This window comes from Lethenteron reissneri, chromosome 29 (genome assembly GCF_015708825.2).
Source record: "Lethenteron reissneri isolate LAM-NWPU_2019-01 chromosome 29, ASM1570882v1, whole genome shotgun sequence".
Taxonomy (NCBI): domain Eukaryota; kingdom Metazoa; phylum Chordata; class Hyperoartia; order Petromyzontiformes; family Petromyzontidae; genus Lethenteron; species Lethenteron reissneri.
The window spans coordinates 11,320,520-11,341,689 of NC_083807.1; the positions used below are offsets into that span (position 1 = coordinate 11,320,520).

The 21,170-nt window shown below is 41.6% G+C and overlaps 1 protein-coding gene across 2 annotated transcripts; it reads left to right on the forward strand.

Annotated features, from left to right (window-relative positions):
• Positions 1 to 1,685: 1,685 nt before the first annotated feature.
• On the forward strand, positions 1,686 to 20,607 carry LOC133349240 (lysosomal-associated transmembrane protein 4A-like). Of its 2 annotated transcripts, none has more exons than XM_061562567.1 (7): positions 1,686 to 1,903; positions 9,945 to 10,065; positions 11,250 to 11,323; positions 11,456 to 11,578; positions 14,588 to 14,680; positions 14,800 to 14,892; positions 19,230 to 20,607. In XM_061562567.1, the coding sequence occupies exons 1-7, from the start codon at positions 1,811 to 1,813 to the stop codon at positions 19,311 to 19,313; spliced, it is 681 nt and encodes a 226-aa protein (XP_061418551.1). In that variant the 5' UTR covers positions 1,686 to 1,810; the 3' UTR covers positions 19,314 to 20,607. The 2 variants fall into 2 exon arrangements, with proteins under 2 accessions (XP_061418551.1, XP_061418550.1); XM_061562566.1 differs by having other exon boundaries at positions 1,687 to 1,903; positions 11,247 to 11,323.
• Positions 20,608 to 21,170: the final 563 nt, after the last annotated feature.

Genomic DNA, 21,170 nt, shown 5'->3' on the forward strand with positions numbered 1-21,170 from the left:
GCCCATGACGTCGTCTATGATGTGTTTTATTCCTTTTTAAAACCACAGCGATATTGATTAATGTCTGGCGAAAATATACATTTCGTAAAATAAGATCTGCATTGAAAAATAAGACATTTATTTTTTGACGAGAATGAGAAAACTGCAGTGTGACATGTAAACACAACACAATAAACTAAACGACGGTATTTTTTATTTTACCAGGTAAGACCCATTTAGCAATGAAATTGCCCACAAATGATGACGAAGTGGCTTATCGCGTGGATATTTAAAGCAGTTAAATACACATGGTTCTAAATGTGGAGTGAAACCCCGGAGAACCCGGGGAAAAATCCACGCAACCACGCACAGAGAGACCCGCAAACTCTAAATATACAGGGGTAAGGGTCGGGATCGAACCCACGGCCTCCTGTATACCAGGTGAGGTAGTTAACATCTCACCAGCAGGGCGCCCATATTTGGTTTGGTCTCCTTTGCGGATGTGACATGTGGTCAATTACAAAGATTCTGCAAATCTAACTTCAAAGCAATAGAAACGCGGTGTTTAAGAAGGGAGGATGTTAAACATTTCATCGGCAAGATGAGTAACGTAAATGTATTACGGATAGTAGCAGGTACACGACAAGAAAACGAATACGACTACTTGGATAAAGGCGAGTAATCATTATTGGACATGTAATGAGAAAACAAAAGACAATATAAACATTTGGACTAGGAAAATTATAGGCACAACATGAAGCCGGGAAAAAGAGCAACTTAAGTACATGAGCAAATTAAACAACTCAAAATCATCCAAATATGTATTTATGCTGGAGGAATCCGATGAGCTATGAAGCCCGTTTTCACAGATACCCCGAATTGGATGCAACTGGGAGTATATCATTAATAAATATCATTGACAGAGCCAGTGCCGGATTAAGCCAGTGCGGGGCCTTTAGCTTATGTTATAAAGGTGCCCTAAATAATAAAAAAACACAAATATTAAAACACATACATTTTTTAATTGCAAAGTAAAGTAATTATATTTTAAAATTTCCTATACAGCCAGATGATACGACAAATCGCTAACCTTACACACCCAGTCGTTCATAAAAGTTGAAGGCAGTACTGTATAGCAGAGGTGTGGACTCGAGTCATGTGACTTGGACTCGAGTCAGACTCGAGTCATGAATTTGATGACTTCAGACTCGACTTGGACTTGCATAACAATGACTTTGTCCCACCTCTGAGGTGTGGACTCGAGTCATGTGACTTGGACTCGAGTCAGACTCGAGTCATGAATTTGATGACTTCAGACTCGACTTGGACTTGCATAACAATGACTTTGTCCCACCTCTGCTGTATAGTACTATAGTAATAGAGCAAGTGCAGAGTTACTGCACCGGAATTGATAGCTTGAACGCATTTAACGCGAGGCCCTTGAAAGTGCGGGGTCCGGAGCATATGAAGCTACTTTTGCTACTCGGATAATCCGGCAGTGGGCAGAGCTCAATGGAAGGAGACCCGCAAGGTCATCGATATGGCACCGAGGGGCCAAAGGCTTCGTTTGTTTCACGCGTGCCCGCGCACCACAGCCAACGCATGTGCGCGAACATTCGTCCGAGAAACGTCGAGAAAACACCCAGCCCTTGCGCTTTGTTGTGCTGACAGAGGCGACCGGTGACGTCAACGCCCTCGTGACGTCACGTCGCGGAAATTCCCGGACGACGACGACGCCTCCGCTAACACCGCCGCCATCTGAGCTCCGTGGCGCGAAGGGGATTCTGAAGTCGCCAAGAAGAACCGCGGACGACGACAAACTTCGACCATCATGAAGCCGATTCGAGAGCGCGGCTTCTCGAGCAGCTGCTGCTTCTGTTTCCATGTGCGAACCGGGGCGATCGCCATCGGGGTCGCCTACCTGGTAAGGGCCGCGCTCGGGCCTAGGGGGCAACGCCACCCAACCACAACCACATCCTCCTCCTCCTCACAGTACACACCCACATCCTCCTCACAGTACACACCTCGCCTGTGTGCCCCAGGCTCCACACAGTACACACCTCGCCTGTGTCTCCCTGGCCCCACACAGTACACACCCACATCCTCCTCACAGTACACACCTCGCTTGTGACCCCCTGGCTCCACACAGTACACACCCACATCCTCCTCACAGTACACACCTCGCCTGTGTCCCCCTGGCTCCACACAGTACACACCCACATCCTCCTCACAGTACACACCTCGCCTGTGTCTCCCTGGCCCCACACAGTACACACCCACATCCTCCTCACAGTACACACCTCGCTTGTGACCCCCTGGCTCCACACAGTACACACCTCGCCTGTGTCTCCCTGGCTCCACACAGTACACACCTCACCTGTGTCTCCCTGGCCCCACACAGTACACACCTCGCCTGTGTCTCCCTGGCTCCACACAGTACACACCTCGCCTGTGTCTCCCTGGCTCCACACAGTACACACCTCACCTGTGTCTCCCTGGCTCCACACAGTACACACCTCACCTGTGTCTCCCTGGCCCCACACAGTACACACCTCGCCTGTGTCTCCCTGGCCCCACACAGTACACACCTCGCCTGTGTCTCCCTGGCTCCACACAGTACACACCTCGCCTGTGTCTCCCTGGCTCCACACAGTACACACCTCGCCTGTGTCTCCCTGGCTCCACACAGTACACACCTCGCCTGTGACCTAGTGGCCCCACACAGTACACACCTCGCCTGTGCCCCCCTGGCTCCACACAGTACACACCTCGCCTGTGCCCCCCTGGCTCCACACAGTACACACCTCGCCTGTGTGCCCCAGGCTCCACACAGTACACACCCACATCCTCCACACAGTACACACCTCACCTGTGTCCCCCTGGCCCCACACAGTACACACCCACATCCTCCTCACAGTACACACCTCGCTTGTGACCCCCTGGCTCCACACAGTACACACCTCGCCTGTGTCTCCCTGGCCCCACACAGTACACACCTCGCTTGTGACCCCCTGGCTCCACACAGTACACACCTCACCTGTGTCTCCATGGCTCCACACAGTACACACCTAGCCTGTGTCTCCCTGGCTCCACACAGTACACGCCTCGCCTGTGTCTCCATGGCTCCACACAGTACACACCTAGCCTGTGTCTCCCTGGCTCCACACAGTACACACCTCGCCTGTGTCTCCCTGGCTCCACACAGTACACACCTCGCCTGTGTCTCCCTGACCCCACACAGTACACACCTCGCCTGTGTCTCCCTGGCCCCACACAGTACACACCTCGCCTGTGTCTCCCTGACCCCACACAGTACACACCTCGCCTGTGTCTCCCTGGCTCCACACAGTACACACCTCGCCTGTGTCTCCATGGCTCCACACAGTACACACCTAGCCTGTGTCTCCATGGCTCCACACAGTACACACCTCGCCTGTGTCTCCCTGGCCCCACACAGTTCACACCTCGCCTGTGTCTCCCTGGCTCCACACAGTACACACCTCGCCTGTGACCACCTGGCTCCACACAGTTCACACCTCGCCTGTGTCTCCCTGGCTCCACACAGTACACACCTCGCCTGTGACCCCCTGGCCCCACACAGTTCACACCTCGCCTGTGACCACCTGGCTCCACACAGTTCACACCTCGCCTGTGCCCCCCTGGCTCCACACAGTACACACCTCGCCTGTGACCACCTGGCTCCACACAGTTCACACCTCGCCTGTGACCCCCTGGCTCCTAACCTGTGTGTCCCTGGCTCAGGGGTCGACAACCTTTGGCTCCAGAGCCCCACGTGAATCTTTGGCTGCCCCACTGCGGGCAGCCTTTTTTTTCTTCCCCAGAACGTAAAGCTTGAAGTATAATACTTAAAGATATAACGTATTAAATATGGGAGGGGATGGGTCACGGTGAAATGTCTTGACCACTACAAAATGTGCAACAGTCAAAACTGTATAGTTAAATAATAAAAACAATCGTCCTCAGGTGGGACGATTGCTTGTGTGGCGATCGAAACGTCGTGATCTATTATTTTTTCTACCTACGTGACTTTACCGAAATAACCAAAGAGTATGAATTCCTGCAGTCACGAAAGCTTCAAATCAAGATTAAGTTGATTCCATCACCTATTTTGTTTAAGTCAGAATGTGTGTTGTCATCGGCTGTATAGCCGCAGTGTTTGTCTACGTGTACAAGTAGCTCTGCCTGTGATGCGACTCACCAACTATTTTGGTGAAAGACAGAAACTAAAAAGTCTCTCCTGAGAAAGTTTGACGACCCATGCCGTGGCTTTGCACAGTACACGCCTCGCCTGTGTTCCCAGGATTTCAGTAAACAAGGAATAATATATATAAAAGTTACAATCACGCACTTTGTTGGACCTCTGGTAACATCGCTAGGAGTACATTGTTAGCGCTGTCCGACGTAAGTTAGAACCTACTTCGGAAATATATTCAAGGTCGATAATGCCATTACGGAGTTCAAAGAACTCACAAACGCCTTGTGAAAGACCCAATGCAGAAGTTCGCTGGGTTTGAGCTTCCACGAAGGTCACGGTCCACCCTAAACCGCATCCGCACAAACAATGACAAATGCGGATACCTGATGCACAAATGGAAAATAAAATAAAAAACCTCAAGTGTGCGACTGTCGTCATCCAGAACAGAGCGTACAACGCATTATAGCGACGCAATGCCCCGATACACACATACGAAGGAGACATCACAGCGATGCACTCCGCTATCTTGGCTTGACACCTAAATGTTAAATCCTAGTTGTTGCTCTGCATCTACATCAGCCATACTCAGATCCGTTTGAATGCATGAACGTAGGGAGGGCGCTGAAGTGTCTTAATGATGTGCTTCACCGCAACCTTAAAAGCATATCATCGTGAACATCGCGTAAAATTATTGCGGCACGTACAGCTTGACACGATATCGACAAGATAACAGCTGTTTGTTTGCTACGTTGCCTGTGACTTCCTTTAAGAGTTTAAGGCAACGGCTTCTATATCCTGTGCACTGCTGCGGTTTTACTCGTAATAGCTGATGTTTATTCGAACGAAACGTTTGGAAGGTTGGGTTTGAAACCGAGTAGAAAGCATTCCTACTTTTTCCGAATATAATACCACCCTTATTTATTAACCACAATGTATATTTGGGAAATCTTGTATTCGTAAAAAAATCCATGCTTTAAAAGTCTCGCTCAACACCAGGGCATACATTTATTCAATGTTAATATATATATTTTTTAAGCTGTTCAGGACGCACTTAATGGGAAAAAAAGGATGACAGATTTTCTACATATATCAGAAACATGGATCTTTAACAACATTTAACAAAAGCTGAAAAGTGCACAAATAAGCTTAGGTTTAACACGCTTAGAGGTGCATGCTTGGTGTTAACCGAGGCAGAGAAACATACGCAAGTTATTTGCTAATTTTGAAAAGTATTTCACTCCACCCTGGACTGGATGGTGGATGTTGGTCGAGACCAGGGATTGGAAACCTGCGGCTCCAGAGCCGCATGCGGCTCTTCGTCTTCCCCTTGTGAGTCTTTGGCTGCCCCCTTCCGGGCAGCCTTTTTTTTTAATTAAATCTTAAACATAATTTAATGCAGGGAATGGGTCACTATGGAATGTCTTGGTTACAACAAATTTTTGTCGAACTGTATTGTTAAAGAACAATTAAGGGGAGGAAAAACTAAACGGACACAGTTTATTCCATCACCTATTTTAAATCAAGTTGTGTCATCTGCTGTATATCTGCGGTGCTTGTGTATGTGCACAAGTAGATGCGGCTCTCAAACTATTTTGGTCAAAGACGAAAGCAAAAAAATGTATTTTCTTCCTTGAAAGGTTGTCCACCCCTGATCGAGACTAACGACAGAGCAGAGGGAGCACGCCCGGGAAAACCGCCACTGTAAAGTTGGAGCAACACAATCAAGCCATGCGCAGATGCCTGATAGATTGTTGCATCGCAGGACCATGAGAGAAGCCGACTGCTTGAGCAGTCCTTCATCCAGTAATGATAGGTGTGATGTGAGCCACTTGCCTGTTGCTGTGACAGTGTCCATCGCTCCCCTTACTGGCCGAGACAACTTTGTTTTAATGGAATGGAGTGTACAACCCATAATAAGAATGTCAAGAAGGTAACAAGTCCAAACGCATGTTAGATATCAACTCATCATATCATGGGGTTCAACTAAAACAACGAACATACCGTTGTGTGGGAAGTCAGAACATTGTCAGCCTATTTTTAAGACTGACCACATACAATGGGAGTACGGAAATTTAATGGCCGAGTCAGGGCTCTATAATAAATTTACTCCAAGCAACAAGCACTCGTATCAACAGGGAGACATTTTGCCTTTGAGGTACAGTTATAACAGTGCCACTTTGGTATGATCTGAGCAGAAATCTAGAGGCAAATTCAGAAATGGGTTAAATGAGCAATCGGCAGTGCTCAAAAATATTGGTGGTTCTAAGACTGGTCAGAAATCCATTTATCTGTGGCATGGACCAGTCTCTCGCATGTTTTGTTGTAAACCAGGTGGTAGCCCATTTGAGACTATCTGTTTTTTCGAAGGAAGACATGGTAAAATGTCATGAAGACATTTAAGTGTAGTGATTCAGGGTACAAAGTCTACAAGACAATCGCTGTTAACGTATCACCAAGTTGCACAACTTTACAAAGTTGTGCCAATTTTATGAACTAAGGGAGAGATTATTATGATGGGGCTTGATTGACTCTAACAAGGAATCGAACATTACGATCAGGAGCTCTGTTGCCATTCCATCAGATCCATGACAGTTTAATTTAGGTCCTTTAAAAGGAACTTCCCAAAAGTTAATGTCAGAGATTAAAATTGTCCTTTAGATATCACAACCAAATATTTTGTATGTTGTACTCAGTAAACCACGCACACAAGCAAATTGTATACGTGTCGAGTACTTTGTATTATTGACCACAATTTGGGTCACTTGAGTGGCTACTGTACACAAGTAGCTATTTATGGCAAAGAAGCCGACATTTGTGTTGCGTGCCAAGAGGCACTTTCCTCACAACAATTACAACGTTTGAGTGCATTGCAAGCTGAAGTGTTGTTGCCAGGTTTGGATCGGTGCTGTAAGCTCTACTTTAGCTTGACCAGATTCATTCTGAAGCCAAAATTATGTATTAATGATTATGTATTAATGATTATGTATTAATGATTATGTATTAATTATTACGTAGTAATTATTATGTATTAATGATTATGTATTAATGATTGTGTAGTAATTATTACGTAGTTAGTATTATGTATTAATCATTAAACAATTTACCTCTTTGGGGAACATAAAATAGACCTGTAAAATGCATCACTTTTAACTTTAATGTGAAAAATTACCCCCTTGGGTTGGTTTTTCACAACTGTTTGAGAGACAAACATTTGTTTACATTTAAGTTTAACTCAAATGCTGAGGTCAACTTACTTTCTATACATTTTTGAAAGTCAAAAGAAGTCTTCCAATGAGAAAACTGGCCCTTGATTAGAAATGGGAAGGTTTTGTCATTGCTTCAGAACCACCAACCGATATGAGCAATACGAGCACTTCACACCCCACGTTGAAGTCTTCCTATGAGAAAACTGGCCCTCGATTAGAAATGGAAAGGTTTTGTCATTGCTTCAGAACCACCAACTGATATGAGCACTGCACACCCCACGTTTAAAGGAAACATTTGGGTACTAATTTGTTTTCTTACGAAAATATTGTTTGGTGAAATTGTTTTGTCTGCTACTGCAATGGAGGAAAAAAATGGCCATTTTCTTAAAACGCACCACCACTGCAGTTTTCAAGTTCTAATTGCACGTGCTGACCAATAAATAGCAGCTTCCACCCAGTCATGACTGGTATAGAAACTGAGTAATGCAGGTGGGTTCACATGAAGGTGGGTTCAAATTGAGCCTGGTACATGTTAAGAGCCAGTGGGTGAGTTGACGCTTTCATTCAAGTGTTGAGACTGCATGGGTTCCTCACTGCACATTTACCGCCCATTAATATTAAGCTGATTAATCCCATTTCGCTGAATACCACAAAAGAGCTTTCTCATTCCACTCAGCTACAACATTCCATCCTCTCTGCATGTCTGTTTTGCTCATTCAGAACTACTCGCTGCCTGTGTAACTTCCAATAGTGTGTTAAAGAAAAACACGACGCAACTCTTAGCTCGTACTTTGTAACTACATGCCGATGCTGTGTGGCTAAAGCTGTCTGACACGAAATTTGAAGTTTGGTGAAAATTAGCAATGAATCTAAACTGACTCGGCAGCGCCCGCCAGTGACTTCCCTGGTATAATTTCTGTGCCCTTTTATACAGTTCACCCCACGTCACAACACGTAGAGTGCATTGTGGGAACCAGCTTTTTTCAGTTTAAGTTGCGACGTGATTTTCGGAAGCCAGGAAATGGTGATTTAGCCGGAAAGTGTTGTGGTTTCTAAGGGAACTGATAATGTTTATTATTCTTTGCCAGGAAAATGTGTCTATCTATAGGAGGACTAATAAAATGTGTTATGCACACTCCAGAATTCCTAAACCAATAGCCTTCAAACTTAACACACAGATTACCAGTACAAATGCCAAGATCCTCATTCTTTTTACGTAATTGGCAATACAAGATTTTTTTTATTCTAGTAAAAAAATAGAACCTAGTGTTATGCTGCATAGAGCACAATTGGTATATGTTCATTACAGCACGTGGGGGAAATGCTTGTTAACCTAGCACGGTTTCCATTTGTGCTTGTTTTAACGTGCATTTATCGAGACGAATCCCAAGCAAAATTTTAGGTGCTAATAATGAACTGGCTTTCCAACTTTTTTAATTTTCATCAAACAATGAAACAGCCAAATTGCCATGAAAACTGCTGGTGCAGCAATGAAAAAACAATGAATTGTTTTGGCGGGTTCTATCTTCCGATGGAATTTTCCTATTTTGTTTCATTACTGGTGTGAATTTATAAAAAGTATGAGTTTCAAAGTTTCCTCGTGATATATTTACCTTTTTGAAATCATTTAAATGTACGATATGTCAATGTATTTTGCATCGATAAAGCCATACCAATAATGAAAGAAAGAAATGCCAGCTAAAGGTGCAAACCTTGCCTTTGGCCTTCATGCCAAATATAAAGAATCTTAAATAGGAGGTATAACTTTGGAAAATGCCATGCCTGTATTGTACATCCCTTTGTGATTCCACTGTTGAATGAAGACATCCCCATGCTTTGTCAGTCATGGAATTGTTTGGCTGTCGCCATGTTAATTAATGAGGCTTGGTCAAGGGATGACCCAGAACTGATTCAAGTATCACTTACTGCTGATGTTAGCCGTGACTGGATATCACATTCTGGTCGCCAAATTCATAATGCAGTGCATAGACCACTGCACCACCACTCTACCTCGAGAGTATTGTTATTTATTTTTATATAATGATTGATACTAAGAATCCCTTGAAATGAAGACTTCTATAGTAGACTGGCTTGCCAGCTTATCCATGAGTTAACTCGGCAAGTAATGCTTTTTTAAACAAAAACATAGAACTCTGACTTGGTTTCCCCAATGTCTTGCACAATTTCAGATTGTAAGGCTGTGTAAATATTAGTTCCAGATGGCATCGGTGTTAGTTTTGGGAAGTCGAGACAAACGCTGTTCTTCTTGAAGTTGCCCATGCCACAGTATGCCCAAAGTTTTACAAATAATCAAAAACAGATGGACCCAGCTGAGATGAGTGACAAGCCAAGCAAACAGAGAAGCAAAATTAACCTGGTATCAAGTTTCATCTGCAAACCTAACCATTCAAAAGTGACTGAACCCTCTCAGTCACCCCCACATGCCCCTGCATGGAGTGTCGGAAAAAAGTTTGAATTGTTTCACTTCTTTTCTCATGTTAATTTCAGCCTTTATAGTTTTTTTTGTTTTTTTTTTGTTACAGGTGGTGTATTTGGTGACTGCAAGCCTGATGACAATTGCTGCATTTTACCAATCAGACCTTGCTGATGTGGGGAAGAAAGTTAACCCTAACTGGTTCAGCGAGGAAGATGGCACTGGAGTTGGTGAGGGACTGTGGCTTAACTTTAAATACAGCACAGTGGCTATCACATAACCTCAGCATGGACACTTCAGGGCCTTGTTTACATATTACGTACATGTTAGGTGGACCATGTCAGGGTGTATTAAATTGTTCCAATCAACTATTCCACGTGTCCAAGCATGCCGTTAACAAATTTAATTTGAATAATTGCACATTCATTGCATCTGATAGGTACAAATAGAATCATGATGACAGCAGTTTGTGAAAGCCTGGACCATATTGTGTATATGGCTCATACAGGCGGTCCCCACTTTTACGACAATGCATTCTTGGAAACCAGCAATGTAAATCGGATCTGCGTAAATTTGACCCTTTTTTCTCATAGACAGTCCAAACATCACTTGCTGATGTGTTTTTATATCATCAACGTTAATGATGTCTCGGACTTGAGTCTCTATAGCAGTCTAGGCCTGTCTAATCTAGGATATACATTAATCACAGTGACCCACGATTGTTTCCACCTTGTGGATATAATTCAGAACAGTTTTGAAACTGTTGTACACTGTTTAGCAAATGGAGGTTAAACTGTGGGCATCAGATTGAAACTTTTATTTTGAGATGTATTTCTTGGACCTCTATGAAGTCTGTTTATTGCGGTGATGTTCAAAGTGTTATATATATGCTTATTTAAATAGTTGACAATTGCTTTTCAGTTTAAACCAGTCAACTCTCAATGATGAAAGATAACAGTGGAGGCAGTCTCAGAAATCCTGTTTGCCCAAATGTGGCAGTTGCTGAATTTGCTGAAAGCCTCCCAATACATTTAACCGACATTAAATAAGTCTGTGTCAGCTACTTTACACCAGTATTTAATTAATTTAGCTTGAGTGACGCAGTAGGAAGGTAACAATGGTTGTAGGGAGTCAATGGTTATTCTATAGATAGACTGACCCTTGCTTTTTGAATGTGGACTTCCCCACCTTTGAGGTTGCAGGTTGCCAAGTAAGATAATCTACACCCCATTGCTTGTTTGAGAACTGTTAGATTTAAATATTTACAACATTTATTGAACATTAACATTTCTTTCTTTGACCATTTAGCCCAATATTTTATGTCACAGTTTTAAATCAAACTAACCATATATATTGTTATTACATGTTTATTCTTACTGCAATGTTAACATCAGTTGTATATTTATTCCAGCAGATGGCAGCATTGGAATGGTGGTTTGTTTGTTAATGATTACCATCAGTGGCATGTTGGTCTATGGATGTGTGTCGGTAAGTTACAACGTCCAACTCCTGAGCGTCTTTTACATCATTTTTTTATGACAACGCACCAGCCAGCTGTGACTTGGGAAACATTGCATTTGAATGATGAATGCTGTTGTGTGCGCACTCTGATGTCTTTAGCACCGGGCTGGATGGATGATTCCATTTCTCAGCTATCAACTCTTTGACTTCTCCCTCTCCTGCCTGGTGGTCGTGGGATTCCTCACCTATCTCCCGAAGTTCCGGAGCAGCCTGGAAGAAATGGTAATGTCATCAAAGTGCATCGTTTTAATGCCCGGCCAGTGAGGTTTACAAATAATGGAATATTTAACCAAAATTTTTTTTTCAAATATATGTATTTTTATTATAACAATTTTTTTTTTCAAAACCACATAAAAAGGGTATGCAGCATGAAAGACACACATTTCACACGAGTGCTGCATCAGTTGGCTATGCCCAGCTGCAGACTGCTATGGAATTCCCTGCAAATTCTATAGGCGAGGAGATCACAGCTAAAACATTTGTAGAATTGTGATAAAATATGCCGATTCAAATATAAACCCAAAAATGTTGCAAGTGACCACTTTTCACATTAACAAGTGTCGCATAGTTATGCCTCAACAATAAATACGGATGGAAAAAAAATCCACTGGATTCTATCAATTTCAGTATCATTAATATAATGAGCCAAGAATGTCTGTGTGTAATGCACGTGACGTCACTCCACGTCGACCAGCCCCCCTCATTAATAATCATGAATAGGTGGGGCCCCCCACAGACCCCCGTCATTAACATTCATGAACGGGTGACGTCACTCCACATGAAGAAGGTGGAGCAGAAACAAAAATTTGTTTACGCAAATTAGCTTTCATTTTGACCTTTCTTCATGGAAAGTAAAGCTAATTAAAAAATTAACGCATCAACTAATATAACAAGCCAAAAAAGGCTGTGTGTGTCCAGCGCTTGATGTCACTCCTCATCAGGCCCCCCCCCCCTCATTAATAATCATGAGTGGGTGACATCACTCCACATGGGGCACCCCCACCCCCTAATTAATAATCATGAGCCGATGACGTCACTCATTTGGACCCCGCCCCCACCCTCCATTAATAATAATAAGTGTGTAATTGTTTTCGATTAAATATTTCGGATTAACTGCAATATACACCCGTTCTATAGGCAAGTTTTACAATGGTTAGCCCTATCACTGATCTCCTCAGTGGCAGAGTAATGTGCTTCAGCCTGGTCCGGGAGCCCATACACAAAATTGCTAGATGTACAATGAAATCATACAATGCGCATCATAACTGGAACACTGAAACTGACACCAGTCACTTGGGCTCCCTGTCTGGTGAACATTCTGCCACCGAATATCTGCGGAGACATGCAAATTTGCAAGGCAGTTTACACGTGTTCTTGCCAATGACAATCTACCTATCCACTAAGATCTCAACAGTGGACCTCGTCTCGAACTCAAGTCCCAATCCTCCTGGTGTCACACTGTCGCCATCCTAGAATCTCACCCACATGTGAAAGACTGTTGAAGAATAGAGTGGTACAATGCAGATGTCCAGAACAATCACCTGAAAGCTACAATAACTCTCTCCTGAAGCTCTTTTGTGACAAGCCGATATCAAACTTTGGCGTTTAGCTCCTGAAAATGTTGCCTTACACAAGAATATATCCCGCACCTCTGATTAGCATGGTTGGCTACGTACGATGCAAAATATTTTCAACCTACATACAGTACACAATGGCACATTGTGGCACAAAATCAGATGATCACATTCCCTGTATGTGGTGAATTTACCATCACCTATAGCTATTCTCTTTATACTGGTGGTTAAAGACTTTCATATGTTAAATCAGTTGGTAAAAAAAAATCACAGTTGTAATCCATTTTATTGAAAAATCTACAACAATGGCCATCCTCCCTTCAGTGTGCTTTCTTCATCTTGCTCCATCTAGTGGTAACCAATTCAGCACTGAAACAGGAACTATGTTGATGTTTATAGCACACAGTAATTGCAGTAGGTTTATGAGGCATATCTGTTATTACCATTAATTGTCCCTGTCCATTTTATTGAAGTTGAATGTCTCTCGTTAGTTTGCACTCAATCACCCTTGCATACACAAAACAACACGTGACTAGCATTACAGAAGTTGTTTTAAATTCTTACCATGTGTAAAATCTTCCCTTGTGCTTAGCTTGTTGGTATTTAATCGGTATTTACATTGCCCAGAACTGCAGTAATTGAACAATCCGTTCAAATGTTTCCAACATTGAAGGTGCAGTAAAACATAATTTTTAACATGAAAAAACAACAAAAATATATTTGCAAATATAAAAGACTGTGCTTGAGTGATCTGTATTTTTCTCAAATTTTTATTAGAGATTCACATCAATAATTTTTCCTACTTTGGGATGTAAAGAATGCGGGTATTCATATTATTGGTTCTTTCGGTGAAGTCATGTAGAAGGGAAACAATAAAATAATACAAATATGAAACAATAAAATTATCACGACGTTTCGACTGCAACACAAGCAATCATCATCAGGTGTGAAAAACACGTGACTTTACCGAAAGAACGAAGAATATGAATACCCACAATCCCTGCAGTCACGAAAGCTTTAAATAAAAAAAATGTGGATATTATTTTAATCAGTTTTCAATGTAGAGTCTTGAACCATTCCACAAACTTCTCAGTCTCTTGTATATTATGATAATATAATACTCTTTGGTTCTTTCGGTAAAGTCACGTAGGTATAAAATAAAATCAATATCAAATGTTTATTTTATACCTACGTGACTTTACCGAAAGAACCAAAGAGTATGGATTCCTGGAGTAACGAAAGCTTCAAATCAAGATAATATAATAACCTCAGTTTTCTCAATATAGATTTAAAACTAATTTATTTAGAACTGCTTTTTGTGTTTAGTTTGTTGTCCTTTTCCCGCACCTCCGATTAGCACAGTTGGCTACATATGGTGTGAAAGAAGTTCAATATACATACAAAGCACTGTACATAAAAACAAAGATTAAAAAGTTAATAATTAAAGTGAGTGATTAATTATCAACATTGCATTGACAAGATTATCAGTTTTGCATTACATTTTCTTCCCCGACATGTAAAATATTTGGTACAATGTTAACTAATTCTCAGTATTGAGTTTTTGCCGCTGCTAAAACTTTGAATCAAATGTATCTCTTTCACACTGGGTACGTTTTTTTCTTATTCTCTGGTCTGTGCTGCCCTATCTTGCGTGCAGGATTTCCAGTACAAGGAAACCATTGAGAACATGGACACCACCTGGCTCATCGTGTTCGCTGTCCTGTGCTGTGCGGTGGTGCTTGGATTGAAGGTGCCACATTTGCTCAACGTCACTGCACAATCAATCACGATATGCTAAATGTTAACGTGCCATGTTCAGCAAAGTCCAGCATGGTTTGTTTAACATTGCAATTGTACTTGCTCTTTCAGGCTTATCTGGTGAACTGCGTGTGGAACTGCTACAAGTACATCGTGCACCGAAACTCCCGTGACTTCAGTGTGTTTGCCAACCCAAATGCAGACGTAAGGATAATTATAATGTGTATTATCACACCTCGTTTTCATTTATGGGAAATACCTATGTTGTACGCTTCATCTTTGTGTCTGGCACTGACAACTTACTTTTTTCAAGTTGGCTCAACTTGTGCTGCTTTTAAATTCCTTAATAGGGTGCCTAAGTTTAACTCTCTTTGACAGGAGGCAAGTCATGAATTCAATTTCTGGTTTGGGTTCAACACAGGCCTTGATACCTATGGGTTTGATAATTGAGAACTACTTTTGTAGAAGTCAACATTAGTTGTCCCACAGAGAGGCTGGGTCCCACCATGGAAATGAGGAATGTGCATTGCCGTCTCAGGACCGCCATTAGAAATCATTCAACACCAATGCGCGTTTAAATATAGTGGTACTCATATTATTGACCCTAGAGAAATGAAGGTCTGACTTGGATTTTAACCCACAACCTTCTGATTGTAAGTTAAGTATACTCCTGCAGTGCCACCCAGCTAAGTATACAAATATATTATGCTGAAATATTAAGAGCAATGGTGCTGCAAAAAAAGTATCTGGCAGAAATATCCTTTTTCAACCGAAAGCTTTATTGTTTGTTAGTTTATTTTAAGCATGTGTCAAGTATGAGCAGATCATGTGGGGGATGTTTGTTTTTTTAATGAACAGAAAAGAAGGCATGCTTTCACACATGTACGTAGTCTGCAGAAGACCCACGAGACCGGGAGCTTTTTGATTTCTGTGCCGCCTGGCTCCTTGAATAGGATGGTTCATGGGGTTAAAGTGGAAGAAAGTGTTCTCGACCCATGCTCTGTCAGCCAATTATGCACATGGCGAGGGTCTGGGATGTGGAGCACACACAAGACCCCTTTGTCTAATCCAGAAGTCTATTATGGCCAGGGCAGATAATACTCCGATCTGGATCACTGCCCTCGCCTCAGTGGTAGACCTTTCACGGTCACGGTGCTTGTGCAGAGGTCTTCTACGTTTTCACGACCAATTTCCAAGGGTTACAGTAAATATGGTGTTGATTTCTGCAGGCTATTTGTTTACCGGAGGAATGCTACTTCATAAAAAAAAGTGTAACGGGTATCCTGCAGAGGTAATTTAATAATGCATGTATTTCATGACTACAAGGTGAGGATTTATTTTGTAGTTTTAGTGGGTGAATGTTTATAAATTATATGAATATTACTGCTACGTTTCCAGTATGTATATTACTGTTGCTTAATCTTAAGTTGAAACTCAATATGTTTTCTGTATGATTAAATGTTCGCAGCGATTTTAATTTATCTGGAAGCTAAGAAATGTATGCCCCATGAACAATTGCGCAGTGTAGATATTCATTTTTTGTATATCCTAATAAGATGCATCTCCCATTCAGGACATATCTGCATATTACCTGTTGCAAATTCCCCAATCAAATGATCAGCAGACTCTTTTCCTGATTTTCTCTTCAGAAACACTTGGCAAACCCTTTCCTTTTCAACGTTTATAATGTTTACACTTTATTTCCATGCAGATGGCTAGCTTTCAGCAATATTTATGCATGTTTTAATACCAGACCTCAACTTGACCATAGCATAATGTCCACCTTGCACATTATTGTCAATACACAGATTTGTGTGAATTTCAGCCAGCACAGTACAATCTTGGTCAATTTAAAGAACAGAGCAGTTGCTCTACACGTGAACAGTCTTTCGGGTATTTCAGTTCAGTTGAATATTTTGCTGAAACTGTTGTTAGGCATAACAAGAGAACATATTTAACTTTTACTTAAAGCTGGCAAGACTGTAGAAATGGCACAAGGTACATTCTTTCAAGAGTTTGTCAGATAATTGTCCACCAAAACCAGACACGTGGGAGCGAAGGTGTGTATGCCAACATTGACCACCAGTGTGTAGTGCTCACCATAATTTAAATCCCCTGGCTGATGTGTTGATTATTGAGACGAGCTGATGTAGAAGCATGAAATGCTGGCTTGTGTTAACCTAGCTTTGTTTGGTTTTACTGTACATTGCATGTTGCCCGAGAACAAATTTCAATCTCTGCACAAATATTTCCCTTTGGCTGTGGAAATTGGGTTGCATTTAAAGCTCGATGTGCCGGAATATTGTGCGGCCAAAACTGCACAAGGAAAGGTTTATTTTTCCCATTGATGTGTTCGCATGTTGAGTTGGCCCAGCTGCTGCAGTTTGCCTTGTAAAAACATTCCCTATCAGCAAAGGCTTGCACAAAAATACCCTGCGGTGCTCTGACCACCTACACATGTAAAGGTAGCCTACTAGTGCCTGGACTAAGAGTATCGGATTCATCCATGCTACTGAGAGCATTTTGCCCGTCACGAAGTGGCACAAGAGTCACTTGTAAACGTAAGATCCCCGACTATTGCAGGAAATAGGCTGGTCGCAACAAACGACGCTTGTAAAGTGTAACCTGATCAACTTGGAAGTTTAGGTACTGTATTATTTTGCATGTACACATCCTGTATATTTAAACCACAATAATTGTTCATTTTGAAAACAATTAGATTTTTTGCAATATTAAAACAACGGTCAGCTTGGTTAGTAGAGGGTCATTATTTACCAAAACAGTTTAGTCATGAAATAATTCGAAAAGCATTTCTCCAGTTCTCCAAAACAAGTATGACACAATATTTAAATGATCTATTTTAATAGTGTGGGCAGATGCATGCATACACAACAGTTGCAGAATTATTTTATTTATTACAGTCCGTTCTATTTTTAAAGAGGTATTACTGCAGAGGGTCATGTGAAAGTGAATTGTGTAGATTGTAATGCATTTCCAGAAGGTATGGAATGCTGGATTGTTACAAACTTAGTTGAGACTGCTTATAAGTACAACAATTCTGAAACCTACAGTTTGTGCTTTGAATGGCCAAACATGACAGTCCAGCAATTGGTTTCACCAAGGACGTGGTCAGGATAGAGCTCTACATTGCTTTAGCCTCATGCAAAACACTTAAATAGACCGTCCGCATAATCAGTAAATCAAATAATGTACCTGTTGATGTAAACGCCTAAACCAGGCGCTACTAGTAACTACGAACATGGCTACAGGCTAAACGCATATAATTGATTCTCAGTATGTATAGTTTTAATGTGTTGTCAATTGGAATGAATATTAAAATGCACAAATTACATCACATATTTGTATTTTCCAAAAAATATTAGCTCAGCAGTGCAAGTATACAAATTCTGCCTTTTTTATATAATGCATATCGCACAAAAACCTTGAAGACTCTGTTAAATCACCTTAAAACGTGTTACACGGTATACTGTGTTCTCATTGCCCCTCACCGTGGGTCTGAAGTTGCTATAACACTTGAGTTAAAAAGCCATGATCTGCTAAAGCAATTTTGGGTCTAAAAACTGAATTAATATGTTGAAATATATCGCAAGCCCATCATGGCCCATCATGGCCCATCCCAGCACTCAACCCCATCAAGCCACATCAGACTGTCACACCACACCATCATACTACAGCATCTCATCACACCGCACCATGACACCACAACTTCGCACATGGCACCATGCTCTCACATCACCACACGATCACACCATACCATGTTACCACACCACAACATGCCAGCACAACTACACACCCACACCATCGTATCGAGATCCCAATCGTTCACTGAATTGAATCCGACATTTTATTCAGATGGAGAGTGTCACATCAGGCTATTACGGTGGCCTCTGTCTACGATTTCATTGAGAGCTGCCATCCCAGTTGCCCACTAGGGGTGCTGCAATCAGATTTGTTCAGATTTTGGGCGATGAGATCTTTTACAACGGCAAACCATGCGGCAACCATTGCCGGTGACGATTGCCAGTAACAACTGCCCTAGTGGATGCTGGTATTTAGGATACGCGCGATTGATATTTAAGCAAGGAGATATATTGGCCTTTGTATTCTTCATTTTTAATGTCGTTTGTTATGAAGTTATATTGCATAAATTGTGTATTGTATACAATGTGCTTCATTGATTTGTGCCAATTTGAAATCTTATATATTTCTCTATACATATAGTTATGGTCCCTTTGTGAATGAGGTGTGTTGTTTAAATGCATGTTTGGTTGGATTACATCTACCTTCCCACCTCCCCACCCATTTACTAAACTTATACCTATCAACTTTCCTACCTACCTACTGTCCTACCCACCTGTATACTAACCATCCAAACAACATACCTACTCATTTTCTACATATCCACACGTCTGCTTACCTACCCACAAGCCTGATTGTTTACCGGCTAAACCCACATTCGACCATGGTGATTCTGATTATTGATGTTTGCCGTTGTACATTTTTCCTTGCCTTCCTCACAGTACTACTTGCCACCGAGCTATGATACGGTGGTGAAGATGCCGCTGAAGGAGGAGGAGAGTCCCCCGGCATACACACCTGCCTAGACTTATTGTTCCTCCAACCGTATAAGACCCGCACCAGCCGGCCGCTCAACTGGGCCCATCTCGAGTGTGAAGTTTCAACAAATTAACGAGGGTGATGGAAATATGTCGTTGCACTAACTTTCTTTAAAAAAAAGTTTTCACTTTTTTATATATTAAGGTAATATATTGCACTGTAATTAACCAAAACAAAACATTTAGCCAGATTAAAACTTGTTAAAGTCACAGTTAAAAGCTGAGTCACTATGTACCTTTTCATATGACTAAACGTTTTGTCATGCAATTTTCTTTAAAGAAATTAGTGCTTCCACAAATGGTGTGTTTGAATAGCTGGTTCATCAATACAGAAGTTATTTTTAATGCAAACGTTAACTTCATCTTAGATGTGCTCAGTTGTGTTTTTCTCCGCATTGTTTATGCCATTATGTTTTGTGTTATGGAATCATATTAAATAGCTGAGGGCACACGATTAATTAAATTTCGATGAGAAATATGGTTTTCACTCACATTTTTATTTTAATCATGTCATTATGTCAAGTCAGTTAAACATGCTAAGGGTGGGGGTGTCATGTTACTGAAAATTTTGATTTTGGGTGGACATTTTAATTTGTTGTATATGTTGAGAGGTTTGAATAACCTAAAGGGGTATTGCATTTGTTTCCGCTTTCATTTGTGATAAAAATTCTTCTGGCTTGGATTGGTCATTGAAATTAGCCTTTAAAATAATTGAGTTTCCTCATTATTGTGCTCCTAAAATCTATCAAGACAACGTATTGCAATGTATCTGCTATAAAATGAAATATGAAAAACACTGGACACTTTTACTCAAGTTGTAGTTTTTCCGCTGCATGCCTTTGCACTGTTTTAGTGCGATGAACATTGCTTCACCAGATGACCATTCAGTCTATATGGTTGTGCATGTTCTCAATGGAACGCCTGAGGCCTCGTGTGTTCCCTCCCATGGAACGTAATAGGCTGGATATTGCACTCAGTTTTTACGTAAACGTTCGTATAAACACACTGGAGATTGTATTCTTTAAACAAAAACATTCCCCTACTAGATACATGGTGCTGGATTACTCTGCCTGAAGGAGTAAGAACTAAACACCACTATTAAAAACGCCGATTATGGTTAAAAGGAATCAACTGTCAGGAACTGTAATGTGCTTATTATGTAATGCATCTACAGGTAATGGATGTAAAACGCTGTTTAAGGTGTGTGGGAAACATCAGTTGTGTGCATTGAATTTTGGCTATGCAGATGAAAAACTTAAGCAAATAAAGTAAAAGTGATTCATTTTGTTTTGTTCTTGTCAGTTCAGATGAGTGTAAAAACTAGATGGTTCTTCCCTTTTCACCAAATAATCCACTGGACAATAAATGAGGTCCACAAGAAGATACCTTTGGAAGGATGAATATATACTCTTTGGTTCTTTCGGTAAAGTCACGTAGGTATAAAATCAAATAAATCACGACGTTTCGGGCGCAACACAAGCATCCATCATCAGGTGGGAAAGCATGGTCTTATGTTGAGGCAGACTTTTAAAGGGTCTTAAATGGGTGTAGCTCAGGGGTTATAAAGAAGTGGCCGGTGCTTCAAATCAAGAAGGATGAATATAAACGTAAATACTGTCTGCGCAGGTTTGTTATTCAAGACGAATCGCTGAGTTTGCCACATTGTGTCTACTTAGCGGCTCATTAAACGACGTTAAGGTCACGTCACATCTCGTGTATAATTTTTATCAAAATGTACATAATGAGAAACACCACGTGCCGCTTAAGTCTGTCAGTCACAACACTTGAGTAAATGAGCTTATACAAATTCAAGTAAGGGCTCATTTTGACTGGAAGGAACCAGGG

Bases quoted from the DNA above. Each gene is read 5' to 3' on its own strand.
- LOC133349240 (XM_061562566.1), top strand. From the start codon at position 1,811: ATGAAGCCGATTCGAGAGCGCGGCTTCTCGAGCAGCTGCTGCTTCTGT. The intron at 1,904-9,944 runs GTAAGGGCCGCG...TTTTTGTTACAG, and splicing joins CCATCGGGGTCGCCTACCTG to GTGGTGTATTTGGTGACTGC. The intron at 11,579-14,587 runs GTAATGTCATCA...TCTTGCGTGCAG, and splicing joins GGAGCAGCCTGGAAGAAATG to GATTTCCAGTACAAGGAAAC.